The following is a 15095-nucleotide window of genomic DNA, read 5'->3' on the forward strand; positions in this document are numbered from 1 at the left end:
ATTATGGTTTAAATGAGGGATTGTATGAACATTTTCCAAGGATTGATGTTTTTATCTTGGTGGCCTTGGGCATGACATAAATTTAACACAAGATTTTGTTTTGTAACAAGCCCAAGGAAATCAATTTTTATCACACACATGCTATTCCTGGTGTTGTTTGACCAATAGGAGATGATGCTGTCTGGTAAGATTTACAAGAACTGTGTTTCTCTGTGTGTGTGCAATTCCTGATGAAAAACAATACTAGAAAGTAAAGGTGCATTGTTCTAGCATTCCCTCTTAAAAATTAATTCTTCTTGGTCTCCTTATCTCCTAATTGGAATGCACAAAATATCCCTGTTTCAGTGAACTGTACAGCTCTGTGCTGGGGAACCCTGTTGGGTGCTATCTGAAACACTTTCTCCATTGTTAATTTATACAACTAAATAGGTACTAAAAATGCAGTCATTACCATTAGCTGATACAGAACCTAAATCTAATCATTGTTTGTGAGTGGACTTGAATTGAGCCACATTCCTGCAAAGTAAACATTGACTTCAATGTGTTGGGCAATAATTTCTAAGGATATGGCTCCCCTACAATCAGAGACAAGCACACACACACCAGCCTAGTTCTGTTTTAAATCCAGCTTCCCAGCCTATGCAAAGCAGCAAAGCCATGGATGACTTTTTTACAACTGGTGGGTAAATACCTGTGGACACCCACATTACTTCCTCAGTGTGCTTGGAGGCCAAGCTTAACTTGGGCATCCCTGCAAGTCTGGTGATTGCTGCATGGCAATCTGAAACTCCTCATGAGCTGTTTTTAGCTGATCAGGCAGCCTAAGAGGGGGGGTTTCCTATTTTTTATGTTACATGTCACTGTTCTGTAATTGCCTCTTTCCTGAGGACTCTGTGATCATGTTGCCTGCTGGAACTTCTACAGATATTTGGCAGAACTGAGAGTTTCTAAAAAGCTGAAACCCAGACTGCTCCAAAGTAACATGAAGCACCCTAATGAGAAGGCAGCTGAATCAATGAGGAATGAGTTAAGCTCCCTTTCAAGGATTTCCACTTAACTAAAATCTGAAAAGGCCTCTGCAAAGGTTTCTCTGCTCTAAGACAACTATCCCACTAAATTGGTACTGTCATGGGAAGCCTAAAAGCAGGAAAGGATAGCATCAAACTGGGTATGACTCCAAGACCTTTTTTTTTTTTTTTCTGTCCACTGAAGAAATTTATAACATTTCTAGAGTAATTGTGGCAAGGAGGAGTGCTGCAGTGGAGGAAATGCAGAGGAGATGGATGATCTGAAACTCTGTTCCTGGCCTAAATGACAGGCACTCTGTACTTGAGAACAAAGCCCAGCTGACATTAAGGATCAGAACATGAAACTTCTGTCCTTAACTTTGGCATCCTTCCAGCTCATAGAACCATAGAATTTGCCAAGTTGGAAGGGGCCCATCAGGATCATCAAGTCCAGCTCCTGTGCTGTGTAGGGCACCCCGAGACAGTTGGGGTTCAGCCCAGACATTTCATCCTTTTCTCTGAGATGCGTCTGCATTGACCTGGTACTAGGGATACTCTCCTGAGAGAGAGCATATCCCATGCTTTCTCAGACAGGAGACACATGCTCTGTGTGCCACAGCAGAAATTGAAGAACTTTAGGTAGTAGACAGAGAGATGTCTCAGGAGTTGAGAAGAGGTTCTCTGCAACATTGTAGTAAAATTAGATAATCTGCATTTGCTTAAGGTAAATCCTAAATATCTTCGTGATCACAGACCTCAGTGACAAAGCTTGGCAACAAATCAGTGGGAAGCAGCATTTCCTCCCTGTCACCAAGGGGCAGAAGGGCAGTCATAAAGTTAAATAACATATCCTCAGAAAACACCCTTGGCAGCAGGAGTGGTGAGAGAAGCTGTGAATAACACCAAAGTAGTAGATTTTATGAGATATAGTTATGCAAGCTCAGCTTCAGGCTCTGGCCAGGCACGCTCTCTTAGACCTTTCAAAATGTGAAGAAAAACATTGTAACTTCTAACATCTTCACCAAGTTCCAGCTTCCAATTCCCAGCTCTCATCATTAAAAGTACAGCCCATGATTTTATATCTCCACAGCCAATTTAGGGCCACCATATACAAAATACTATTCCTCTTACTGCTCTTCTCCAGAGTACTTTTAGAAGCCTGAAGTATTGCTCTGGATGTCATCTGTGCATAAAGTGAGTCATTAGGAATGAGTGATTGAGAAGGGATCCTTATCTGTATGCAGGTCAATGTACAACCCACTGTTAACTGCCCAGAAAAAGTCAGTGCACTTATTACACAGAGCCCATAATTTCTATTGCTGCTTTGTACAACCAACTTTCCCATGATTCCTGGGAATCTCATGCTGGTCAAGATGTCAACTACCAAAGAGAGAACATTGTGAACACCAATGATTTACACCTGAGGAGAGTGAAGGACACCATCAGGTAACTTAATTCATTTGAGAATGATTTTGCATCCAAGCATAACACTGTTTTAATGGGCCTGTGATTGCACTGATGCATCAGTGACAATCCTTTGGGAATGCTGCATTCCCCCAATGCAGATAACCTGACTCACCTATTCCTTTCACTGCACTCAGCAAATATGTCTTATGGTAAGTCTTTTGTTGCTTCTTTATTAGCCAGAAATACTTGATTCAGTTTGAAGAGGTCAAGAGTGAGACTCTATCACATATTAAGCTCTGTTTCATGTTCCAGCACAGGCCATTTCCTTCTTCTTGCTGTACTCAACACAATAAGAGGTTAAAAGAGCTGCCCTATAATGGCTTCATTAGTTGCTGTGACTAGAGAATGAAGTCCTTTGCTCGGGCTCATTAAGAGGTGAAGGGACATAGCATGCCAAAAGCCTGGGATACAGGGGATCTGTGATGGCAGACCCTGGAGAGAAGGGGGTAGGATGAGCAGTTCCTTAATTATCTTTTCTTGCACTAAGCAATGCCTTGGACTTTTTAGCTGCACTGGGTTATAAAGGACCTTTTTGTATTTGCTTGTGCAACAGTACTTAGATGCAAAGAGTACTAAGCTGCAAAATAGTATTAAAATGCTAAAAAATACTTAAGACTCCCATAGGGAATTCAAAATGCACCTTTTGCTAATTAGTACAAATCTCTGAATTTATCTGTGCAGCTTCCACTAAAACTTTTTTTTCTGTGTTTGGGGAACCACCAAATAACTACCTCAGTGTATACTGAGGGAAAAGAGATCCTAAGAAACCATCCTGTGTATGAAAGGCTGAGGCATGTTTAAGAAGCATTTTTTACAGAACAAAAATTCTGAGGTAGCAGGGCAGCAGCCTCATCTCAAGATACTGGCAGTGGGCACACAGACCAAGCAAATAAAAGCCTCAATATCATTACTTCTTCCTACAATGCAGAGTGGAATTCACAAATTAAATTGCACAGCTTGTCGATGAAGACACAGGCTAAGCAGAATGAAAAAAAAGATAATATAAACCAGAAACAGAAATCACTGTAATATTATTATCTTGTGAGAAACTGAGGGTTTTATCCAGCAATCTGTGGTCCTCAAAGATTCCTGCTAATGGATGTGAAATCTACCTCCTTATCTGAGAGACTGAGTCTAAGCTTCAAAGACAGTCCAGTCTTACTTTCTGCATATGACATTAGGCAAGTTTCTACCTTGCTGCTTCCATACTGACTGATACCTTCTCAATTAATCCATCCTAATGCATTTCAGACAGGTATAAGTCTTGGCTTCAAGGTATTAAGAGCTGGAAAACCCACTGTGCCTTCTCATTTTTTATTCTGTATCCAGTTGATTTTGCTGTTCTCAGGGTCTGCTTCTCAATGTGTGTTGTGAAGGGAGGCACAGTCCTATAGAACTCACTGGGACGTGAACTGTGTTCCAAGAGTTTCACTGAGCTGAAGGCTGATTAATGCAATATTTAATTCTTTCACTTCATAATTCTCCTGTTGCATTTGTTCCTATTTTATAGGACAATAAAATCTGAGCACTTTAGTCCCTTTTAGAGAACCTCCACCCCACAGAGTTGGGAAGTATTTTGTTATGTGCATTAAAGTGCTTGCTCACTCTATTTTAATGATGCAAGAAGAGTACCACACAATCTGTAAGTAAATCTGTCTTTGAAATCATGCCATCAATTCAGTAGAAAGGTCCAGGTTAGAAATGGAAGTTTACAAATCACCTTAGCTGTGATTTTAGCTGTGAGGCACAATAAACTGAAAGTTACAAGCAGCCCAGAGAGGAAAAAGGCCTTGGAATGATGTTCAAGTTTGTCTCAACCTCTCACTACCAAAGAAAGTTTGTACTAGATGGATTTATAAAAGCAATATAAGGAAAACCAATAAATCATCTGCACATGACCCTGCAGGTTAACAAAGGGAAAGTGAATTCTGTTTGTGTATAGGAATGAACATTTTCCCAAATTCATTTCTGTAATCTCCAAACCACCATATAAACTCAGAATAAATACTCAATTACAAGCTACTCTACAAAATCACTAGAAATACACTACTACCTTTCCCCTTATGGCGGTCTTATAAATGAGCTCATAGGAGTGTGGAATTGATGATATTAATAAAATCCTGACACCAAATTTACCCTCCTATCAATGCAGGATTGCTTCCCTCCCTATGTCTGCAAAAGTTTTGATCTACTTAGTTTTAGCCCCAGGCAAGTAGGCCTCCTCTTTTGCTTATTCCTCAGCCCAGTCAGTTTTATTTTATGACAAGCTTCCAAACATCTAGCTTAAATTATGATTGTAGAAAGGGTTTTCTTTCTATATCCCTTGTACCAGTCCCCATCCTCGAAGTTACTTCTGAAAATACTTGCAAGTCATTAACCTAATTTTCTTTACACATGATAGTAATTCTTCAGTGGAAATGTTGTTTATGTAATTTTTCTACTATATCTATTCTCCTAATAGTTTGGGGTATTTTTGTCACTTTGCTGAAAGTTCATTTCACTGCCTATACTGAGCTGCCCTGGATTTTTGGCCTAGTTCCATCCCAGTTGTGCAAGATAAAGAAGCTGTTATTGCTGTTGTCTCTTGCTTATGAGCACAATATATAGTACAAAAGCCAAAAGACTAATGTTTCATAGGTTCTGGCTATCTAATGTATGATAGCATTTCTCAGTCTGGCCTCTAAAAGATAATTGCTTTTGGAAGAACCAAAAAGGCTCCTGAATATTGTTTCTTTAGCCTTCATTTCACATACCTGATGCATATTTTGAGTAAGATGCCCATCGAGCTGATGAATGAAGGAAAGTTGCATTTCCAAAGCTGTCCATGAAAATCTGTGCTCTAGGTAGGTGCTTGTGCTATTAAATACTTCTACTCAGTAAACTTATTTTTTACTTGATTTTTACATAATACAAACTTCATGTGACACTCATCCTATCCTAGAAAAACACTTTAAATTCAGAAGGGAAATAAGACCTGGAAAGAGTGCCACCTCTTCCTTCTTGTTCACAGCCACCTAAAGAGTATTTAGCCATCTCCTAAAAATCAAAACAGACCCTTTGGTGGCTACTAGGATTCATCAAGAACTAACACCAGAAGATGCAGTTATATGTAAACTATCAATTCCATTCATAGCAATATAATGAACAATAGCAAGCCTAGGTGGCTTTAATGGGGTTATTTATTACATTACTCTATGCTCAGCAGTGGAAGTAGAATTATTTATGTAGTTGAGCTATGGCATTTCTGCTTCCAGTCATGCCCTACACATGCTTTACTGGAACACATTTATAGCACTCTCCTTGCAGATCGAAGTCTGAATATTTTTAAATAAAATAAAAAAACCAACAATAAGAAGTCACTGCTAACGTTACCGATTGAGCAATCATGGCCGGTCCAGTTGGGATCACAGCTGCAGAGTCCAGTGTCTGGGAGGAAGGTTCCATGACCAGAGCATTGGTCCAGACAAGTAGCTCTTGGGGTCTCACAATTTGTTCCTCCCCAGCCAACAGAGCAGTGACATTCTCCTCGCACACACACGCCTCGTCCCGAGCAGGTAGGATCCATGCAGTCCACTGCACAGGAGAAGGAAGAGGAAGCATACAGGGAAATCAGATGGGAATTTCATAGGAAAGGCTAGCAGGCTGTCAGCAGAACAAACTTCTTTTTGTAAGAAGGCTCTCAAGGCTCTAGCCACAAAGCAAAGCCCTGTTGTGGACAAAACAGATGTCTCGTGCAAGAAGAGAGTGTCCCAAAACACTAAACCCTGACATGAAAACCAAGGAAAGTGTTACTGATTAAATCCATTCTTTTACCCAGACCTAGAGCAAGTATTAATTAAGAATAGTATAATATTCTCTTGCACACATATTGTGCCTCCATTGATTCTACCAGAATAACCGAAATTACAAATGGACTCAAAGCTGAGTTCTTGTCTTCTGAGAGAGAGCCTGACATAAAGATTCAGCAGGGGTTGACATCCATATTCAGCAAACTACACGTCTAAATGTGCTGAAATCTTTCCAGCTTTCACAGACACTTCCATAATTTTTTTGTTAAATACATCCTTAAACAGTTTTTTGGAGTAAGGATTAAAGCAAAATCATATAACTTTGGATACTGGTGCTCTTCCAGTTCAATTTTTGGTCAATTAATACTAGTTTTTAAGTGGCTTTTCTCTCTCAGACCCCTGAGCAAAAAGGGCACTTCCCTAATGGGACTGGAGACCGTTCATTTAGGTGTGTGGTACAGAAACGTGCACCAAAAAGACCAAATGTGCTGCTGCCTGATTCCTGAATTAGGTCTTTTATAGGCAACTCTCAGCTCCTCAGCCCACAGGGGAACTTCACCCAGCAGTCGAAAAAATATGAAACGCACCAGACACCCTTCTAAAAAAAGATTGGAGGAGTTGATCACCTATTTTTATATATAAACATATAGGACAGCCCAGAGAAATTCTTCCCATCTCTTGAAACAGTGTGTGGCAGTGGCAGTGCCCTGGGGATCAGTGACAAGTGTCAGTCTGGCTAAGCAGCAAGAGGAAAGCTGTCCAGCTCCTGGCTCTTACACACAGAAGAGCAGTGGCCACCACATGCACACAGCAGGTTTGCAGTTCATTTTTTTTCCCTCCTGCAAAAGCTAATAAGAATCCCAGTGACCTGTTTAAGATCCAGAAACCTGAAATGGAAACATAGCAGCTGCTCTGATAATTCCCTGAGTCCTCAAAACCTCCTCAGTCTGACAAGTAATGGCTCAGCAATTACTATCCCAAGGCATATGAGAGCATTTTTTGTTTTGTTTGATTCCTGGAGCCCTGCTCGTAGCTGGAACAATCCTCAAAAATTGTAAGAGGCTGGAAAGGATGAGTCTATAAATCTCCTTCACTGTTAGCAAGCTGGGAGCTAGGGTGCCAATTTTAGCATGAGACCCTTGGAGCCCTGGCCCTGTTCTTTCTCAGCAGTAATAAGCACAAAAAACCGAGTAGCAGCCTCGTAGGTTCTCAGCAGATGGTTTGAACATTGAGAACAAAGATCACAGGCTAACTGACAAGAGGCTACCTCCTGGCAATTAATCATCCCCTCTGAAGGTCAACTGGGAAAAAGGTGAGTTTTACAGGGGGGGCTCCATCACAGGAGGCAGACAATCTGCTATCTCAGCTCTAACACAGATGATTATAGGAGGGGAATGTGCATGTCAGAACCCCCCATTTATCATAATCCCAGGGCCATTTTTCATGTTGAAATGAGCCCTTTCAGAAAATGTCACACACAATGGTTACTTTAATCTCAGCCTCACTAGCTGTATCTCTTTAGGCTTTCTGCACCGTTGGAAGGGCCCTGGGACAGGATTAAGGGGCTTCTGCTTTCTTCTTAATCAATTGCTTAGTGGATTTGGAGTACAATGGTATATTTTTAGGGGGTTCTGCTTGACAAATTTAGTGGCTCAACTCTGGAAGAAATGGAGATGGGGAGCAGGGCAGGAGGGCAGAGCAGACAAAATCTATTATACTTACAAAAAAGAAAAAAAAAATAGTGTTTTGCATATATCCGTGTTGCTGTTTGGAAAATGTCCCAAATGGTCTAATTTTTGGTTGGAAAATGCCCCATTTATAGTTCAGCCTTGTGCAGAACCTTTGCCAGGGAGATAAATCATGCAGCAAGCAAGGCTAGTGCCTCTTTTACTCTTTTCCCCAATATGCTTCATGCTTCATTGGTCACACAAGTTATTAGGCTTATTTGGTACCCAAAGAGTAACTTCTCATTTTTCACTGATTAAATTTGCTCCCCTCCCTTTAATGTTTCGCTGACTTAGCCCATGCCTTATAAAATATGGGCCAATAATCTAAGTAAGGAGGAAAGAAAAACTCATGTAGGATTGTTGGCTGATGCTTTATAAACATTGCTGAACTTCTATGGGGGGGAAAGCAAAGAGAGAAGAAACCCTGGAATGAAAAACCATTATAAACATGGACTAAGCAGTGAAGCTACAAGAACTGAGAAATAATAAAAAGTAATCAATACCAGATGGTCCTTCTTAGAAGAGAAATTAAAAAGTAAAAGCAATTTAAAAAATAGTATAAATCAACATATACATATATACACATGTATTTCTGTCCTGAAGATTTCCCACATGGCATATTTCTGAGTTACTTCCCCCCCCCCCCTCACAGCACAATACAAAACAAATGCATACTTGGGAAAAGACTAAAGAGCTCATAGGAAAAATCATGTCCTCTTTATTCTTCATTCTTTTTCAAATTTTACCTAGTGGGACCGACACTGTCCCCTGGTACACAAAAAGCTGAGTAGTGTCTGGGTTTTCTGCTTTAAACGTGACCAGGGAAAAGTTCCTGTCAGAAAAAGGGCAAATCTTGCTCTGATTTACACACATTAAACAAGTCTAGCTGGAGGCAAAATCAAGATCTTTTAATTTCTGTTTATCCAGCAAAGATACGATCTAGGAAATACAGGGTTTACGGAGATGCTTGAAAGATACCTCAGGAGTCACCATCTTTGGGTTGTGCATGCCCCACAGCTTCATTGAATTAGGCTTTCTTAAACCAAAAGGAAGCTTTCTCAAGAGATTCCTTATTGGTATAAGAGCTGATGCTGTCTTCATCTCTAATATTCACTGACACTGAAGCCATGTTATATCAGAGATGTCCCACCCTGATACACTTCACACACCAAAAGGATTGCTAGATTAGATGCCACTTGAATATCTGCATCCAATTCAGTCTATTTTCATTGTCCATAAAATAAAGCAATTTCACATAAATCTTTATCCCTCACACATGGGACAGCCATAAATTAATTCAAGCCACTACGATTCTCATACACGTATCAAATGGATGTCCTCAGTCTCTCAGACAGTGCAGAGGCCTGATATTTGCATTTGTAGAAGCATAATTTAAACATAATTATCTTTCAGGCCATCTGTATAGAATTTTGAGAATAATTTTCAAAAGTGCTGAACATTATTCCATAAGTCAGGCACTTTCAGATGTATTTTTATAACTGTCTGAATGATTGTACAGTCCACTTTTTCATTTAGCAGCTAGAAGCAGTCACAGACCAGGGAAGATAAAGGTTTATGGTGGCAGGTGACTTCCTACACAAAAAAGATTAAAGTTAAGTGCTAAAAGGTACTGCATTTCTGAGCAACAAATCTAAATGTAAATGAAAAAGGGTTGGGGGCTAATGTGAGAAAAAAGCTGTGGAAGAGCCATTAAAATAATATCTGATTTTGAAGCAGAATTTAATTCAAGTCCTGAGCGTTTTTAAGCTTTTAAAGTTGACAAGAATCAGAGACTTTCTCTCACACACCACCATTTTGTGTATAGAAGCAACTGAAATTGCTTGGCATAGCACAGCAGAGCAGAAAGCACTGTAAAAGTAATTATACGTTTAGATGTGGCATTGGAAAGGATGCATTAATAACAACATTTGAACATATGATTAAATGTTCTGGTCTTTCAACTGGATTTGCCTATCTGAAACATTTGATAGCTCTTCATCCAATTATTGAACAAATATGATAGCTAAGGACAAGTTAGCACAACGTATCATTTTTATGTTGCATCCATCTATTGTATCTCTAAGGTGCCCATTACTGTTCTTTTTAAGTGCCAGCCCTGTTCTGAATTGTCTCCATCCATGTAATTAGGGAACAACAATCAAAGCAAAAGGCTAATTTAATGTATCTTGCAAATACCTTCTTCACAGCTCTCCCCTTTGTATCCTGGGTTGCAGATACAAGTCCCCATGATGCAGGTGCCATGGTTATTGCAGGAGACATCAATGCACTGGTTGGTTGGGACATCACATTCTGCTCCTTTCCAGCCACTGTGGCACAAACACCTCCCCTTCATGTACTGCCCATTCCCACTGCACAGCACTGGGCAGGATGCTGGGAAAATATAACAAAAATCACAATAAAACACAACTGTACATGGCTCTCACTTCAAAGAAGAGCACAAGAGTCCAGCATGGGATTTATATTCTTCATACACAGCCTTCAGTGGGCTATGTTATTGTTTTCTTTGCTAAAAACAATTATTTTACATGGATGACACCCAGCTGTTAACTGTATTCTCATATAAATGTTCAAAACGATCAATACCCTTGAGTGGGACTATCTCCTTGCTTTGTGTCTCAGACACTTTTTCTCACTAAGTCTGGAGTTTTCTTCCATTCTGTCTCTTCACTGTGCTGGTGTCTTCTTTTCAGCAGCACCACTGACTTTAGATTGCTTATCACTATCCCTGACCCACTGCCAGGCTTCATACTGTCCTTGTCACAGCCTCTGCTGTGGACCTTACCTATACAAGAATCCCTCCCTTCCTTTTTTGTTGTAAATCTCAATTTTAGGGGTTTCAGTGGCTTTAATCAGAATCCAGAATGCTATATTGAGACTATTTCCCCAGCTTAGTTCATGTGATGCAATCAACTGAATCTCCAACCCCCTTTTTTTTGGTCATCCTCTGCTGGACTCCTTTAGTCATCACAGGTAAAACTGGCCACTGGTCTTTACAAGCTTCCTGCAACAGGAGTTCTCAAAATCCTGTTCTCAAAATTCTCAAAATCCTCTGATCTTTCTATCAGTCTGAAAAGTATTTTTAAAATTGTCCTTGTTTCTGGCAAAGTCAGCTGGTTCTCAAGGCCAACTAGCTACAGGAGTTCTTCTCTGTGGTAAAGGGGAGAGGAGAAAGATGACAAGCTCAAGCTGTGACATGATGGATCCCAGGATTAAGCATTTTCTGAGGGAAAATGCCAACCAGAGTGGGATGGGATGAACTCAAAGATACAGTGCAGTCTCCCCAAGGATGGAGAGGGCATCAAGGACCAGACCTCATGCCCCCATGACTAAAACTTTGGTAATAGCTGCTTTCTAAGCTTCCTTCAGCTTCTCTCTGATGATGCCTTCCCCCTTTAACATTCTCCATACCTGCCACCTTCTGCTCCTTTTGTCCTCTGTTCTGATTTTACCAAGGAAGCTGCTGATTTCTGTCCCTCAGAAAAAACAGCCCCCCCTGTTCACTATTCCTTGAAATTTATTCTTGCTTAAGCTCTGTTCTCTTCCATTTCATTTTGCTTAAACTCAGCTGCAAGGACATATATTCAGCTCAGTCTTCTCTCATTCCCTGTTGCACATTATCCTTGGGGGGGAGCAGCTGGGCTTCTCATGTGCACCTCCCAAAGGCAATTTCTGAACATTTTTATGCAGGGCAAACGTAAAAGGGATGTTCCAGTCTGCTGCTTAACTTCACTGCATTGGGCATGTGATGAATACACACTTCTGCTCCATTCCTGACGCTGAATATATGTGGGAAGAGGTATTAATGTGGTCAAGGGCAACATTCCTCACCTCTTCTACTCTTCCAGACAGTAATTGCACAGTGCCCATCCTATGTTGTTTCCATGTGTCCTTGCAGGCAAGTCAATTTGAGTGTCACAGAATTACAGCATGCTCAATACAACGTGAAGCACTGCCAGCTCTGACTGTTCAGCTAGTATGATATGCAGTGAACTGTATTTCCCTGACCAAGATAAAAGAGGTTTAGAAAAAAAAAAAGGAATTTGGCAACTGTTATTACTGAGGAGCCCTCTGTTCACTTTAAAGGAAGCTCATTGCAGGGGTGTGCTTCAAGTGCATCATTTCCAAGGAGATTATCTCTGTGTACAATAGCAGGTTGTTTAAGATACACTATGTTGTGTACATGGTTCAAAGCAAACCCACTCTGTAATTTCACTTTTCAGCTGGGCTGATGGAATTTTCAGCCCCCTCCTGGTCTCAAATTTCAAATGCTCAGAAATGGAGCCTGTTCTTTCAAGGCACTGGAAGAGAATTGTCTGCAGCTTTTTTTTTTTTTTTTTTTTTTTTTTTTTCAAAAAGAAGAAAGAATAATTGCCTTTATCCAGTGAGAGGTTTTGGAGAAAGACTTACATGTGATCAGACAGCTGATCACTCAGTACAAGATCAGATAAATTACTGGCCATCTGCAATAAGACCAGGACTCTACAAAGCCATTTTAGGGAAAACATCTTCAGCACAACCTGGAAAGTGACACTGGAAATGTCAAGGCAATGGCAAGGACAAGGCCTCCTTTGTAGCATACAATAATGAATTAAGACAAAAGAGGTTTGTGGATTTTTTCCCACTGTTACTTGGGCAGCTCTTCTCCATCTCTAAAGATATATAATTGTTTGATCATTCAGATTCCAACAAAGAATATCTAAGATGCTGAAATTATAGTAATTATACCTAGTGTGGTTATGGTAGTGACTACTAAAATGTACAACACTTTAAAAAAAAAAATATCATTAGAGATTAAAATCACTTGTAAGACAGATGTGACAATCTGCATTCCTCAGAGCAACAAGAACTTTAAAAACACCATCTCCCATGATGAAAGAGGCCTTCAAAAGGCCCACAAATACACCTCTGGTGATTTTTCTTCATTTACTCGGTTTAAAATAATTGGTTAATAACACATTAATAAGTAACCCTTATTAAAACCAGAAGGGCTTTCTACTCCACAGTTTCCCAATCCATTTGAATGGTGAATTCAAAGGCTGAATTGAAACAAAGGAACACCCAGGAAATCTGTGACCCAGAAATGTTCATGTGGGCAGAGACTTGCTTATTTAAGGATTACTGCTCAGTGCAGGGAGGGATTCAGGGCTGCAGACAGATACTGTAGCAGCCTTACACATGCTGCAGTTGCTGCCCTCTAAGGGATTTATAGGTCAAAAGAAGCATCTTAGATTCCCCTGAAAACCAACATGAAGCCAGTGTTGGGGCCCTTGTATCTCCCACTCAGGGCAAGATGATTCATTCCACAAGCCCAGTGGGTGGAAATGCACACACAAATGACATTCTGTATTAATCTGCCCCCCTAAAGGCAGAGAATATTCTGTGATCTGAACCCAGATTATCCTGAACCAAAAGACAAACTTGAATAAAAGGTGTTCCCATCAGCCAGAGTAAACAGCCTTGTGTGAAATGGAAGATACTCATGTGGCTAAACTGAAAGCTGGGTATATAACCCACATAGCTCCTCTTAAAGTGGATTCAGAGCAGAAGTTTAAATATTCTGACACAATGTGAAGGAGTTTCTCCTCTACTGACTCTGCAGGGAGCCTCGAGGGGAACAAACCCTGAACTTCTGCCCCTACCTAAAGTTAGGAGGTGTGAGTAGGAATAGGCTATGGGAGATGGAAAAAACCCCTCCTTTTGTCTCCAGCTCTAAGAATTTGAAAAGGAGTTTGGAAATGCAAACCAAGTGTAAGGAAATGCAAACCAAGTGTAACCTGAGTCAGCAAGAAGTCTGACATAACAGCTCTGAGGGATGCAGATTGTCACATCCATCTTACTGGGCTGTGAACTCTGAGACACCTCTGGGATTTAAGCCTGGACCACACTCCCTCAGCAGAGAGCTCCCTGTAGGGTGTGCAGCCATTCTTATCTCTTGGCTGAGCTGCAGTGATGTGACCCCAGCTCAGCTGGAGGAGGAGAGGACGTGGGGTTGGATGGAGTTTAGCTCTCTGTCTTGGGAAGGAGCCAGCCTGCTTTCCAAAGAAGCTGTGGGTTGGGGTGAAGGCCTGACCTGCTGCATTAGCAAAGCTCCTTGTGTGGGCACTAATGTTTTACCCTACCTCCCTCTCCAAATTTATAAATCTGCACTTAGTTTGTTGGATTGTTTCAGCTGAAAAAAGCCTTGAAAAGGTTGATGCAGAGCATTCTGGCATTTCCCACATGGAACGTTTTGAGTTCTCGGACTGAAATGTGTTCTTACTAAAAGTGCTTCAGTTTGTTTTTTAAATGTTTAAATAACCTAAAAATTTCAGGTCAAAGGAAAATCCTTCCAAAGCCATTTATTAAAAATACTTTTCACTTGAGCAGAAAAATGTATTATATTGCTTGCTGGGCTAAGCCTCCTTCCCTGTCATCCCAATGTTTTCAGTTTTGGCCAGAGTATCCCATTCTTCCTGCCATTTCTCCACTCCAAGCCTCCCTCTAACCCTGCCCCACTCCCCACAGCTGGGCTCTCAGCAGTTCTTTAGAGCTCAGGCAGACTTGCAAGCCCTGCAGCAATGAACAGAGGTACATAATTCTTCTATAATCAGAAAGTATCATTAGTATCATGATTAGAGTACTCTGCTAAGCAAACAATAATGCCAAATTTTTAATGTCTGTTTTCTAGTTGCTCCCAGAAAGAAAATTCCTAATGTGACATTTCGCCTGCCCATCTTCAGCTGGGGGCTTATGTTGTTGCTGAGGTCACAGAACTCAAGACCAGTAGTAAACAAATCCATAAATCCAACCTTTTTCCATTCTTCTGGATCATCCTCAGCTTGGTGAGGTTTGGTTTGCAAAAGGCCCAGGCATGAATGTAAACACAAATACAGTTAACACAAAAAAATTAACTGAAGGAGAGAGGGTAAGAATAAATCAAGTATGAATTCCTACCTCTGCCACAGTCAGGCCCCAGAAAGCCAAGGAAGCAATGGCAAGTCCCAGACACACAGTCTCCATTCCCATAGCAATTACTGGGACAGTTATCCACTGATTCTGGAAAACAAAAGAGAATTCATACACTTTAGGCAAGAAAACACCTCTGA

General features: G+C 40.7%; 1 protein-coding gene across 8 annotated transcripts in view; it reads right to left on the bottom strand.

Moving 5' to 3' along the window:
- The window catches only part of TENM4 (teneurin transmembrane protein 4), a 587599-nt gene that overhangs the window by 131719 nt on the left and 440785 nt on the right, over positions 1 to 15095 (bottom strand). For all 8 annotated transcript variants that reach the window (XM_071729185.1, XM_071729662.1, XM_071729348.1 and 5 more), the window contains 3 exons: positions 14944 to 15045; positions 10186 to 10380; positions 5847 to 6047 (listed from right to left, as the gene is read on the bottom strand). In XM_071729185.1, the coding sequence (XP_071585286.1) occupies positions 5847 to 6047; positions 10186 to 10380; positions 14944 to 15045 (498 nt within the window). The remainder of the gene's footprint in view (positions 1 to 5846; positions 6048 to 10185; positions 10381 to 14943; positions 15046 to 15095) is intronic.

This window comes from Heliangelus exortis, chromosome 1, assembly GCF_036169615.1.
Source record: "Heliangelus exortis chromosome 1, bHelExo1.hap1, whole genome shotgun sequence".
NCBI classification, from domain to species: Eukaryota; Metazoa; Chordata; class Aves; order Apodiformes; family Trochilidae; genus Heliangelus; species Heliangelus exortis.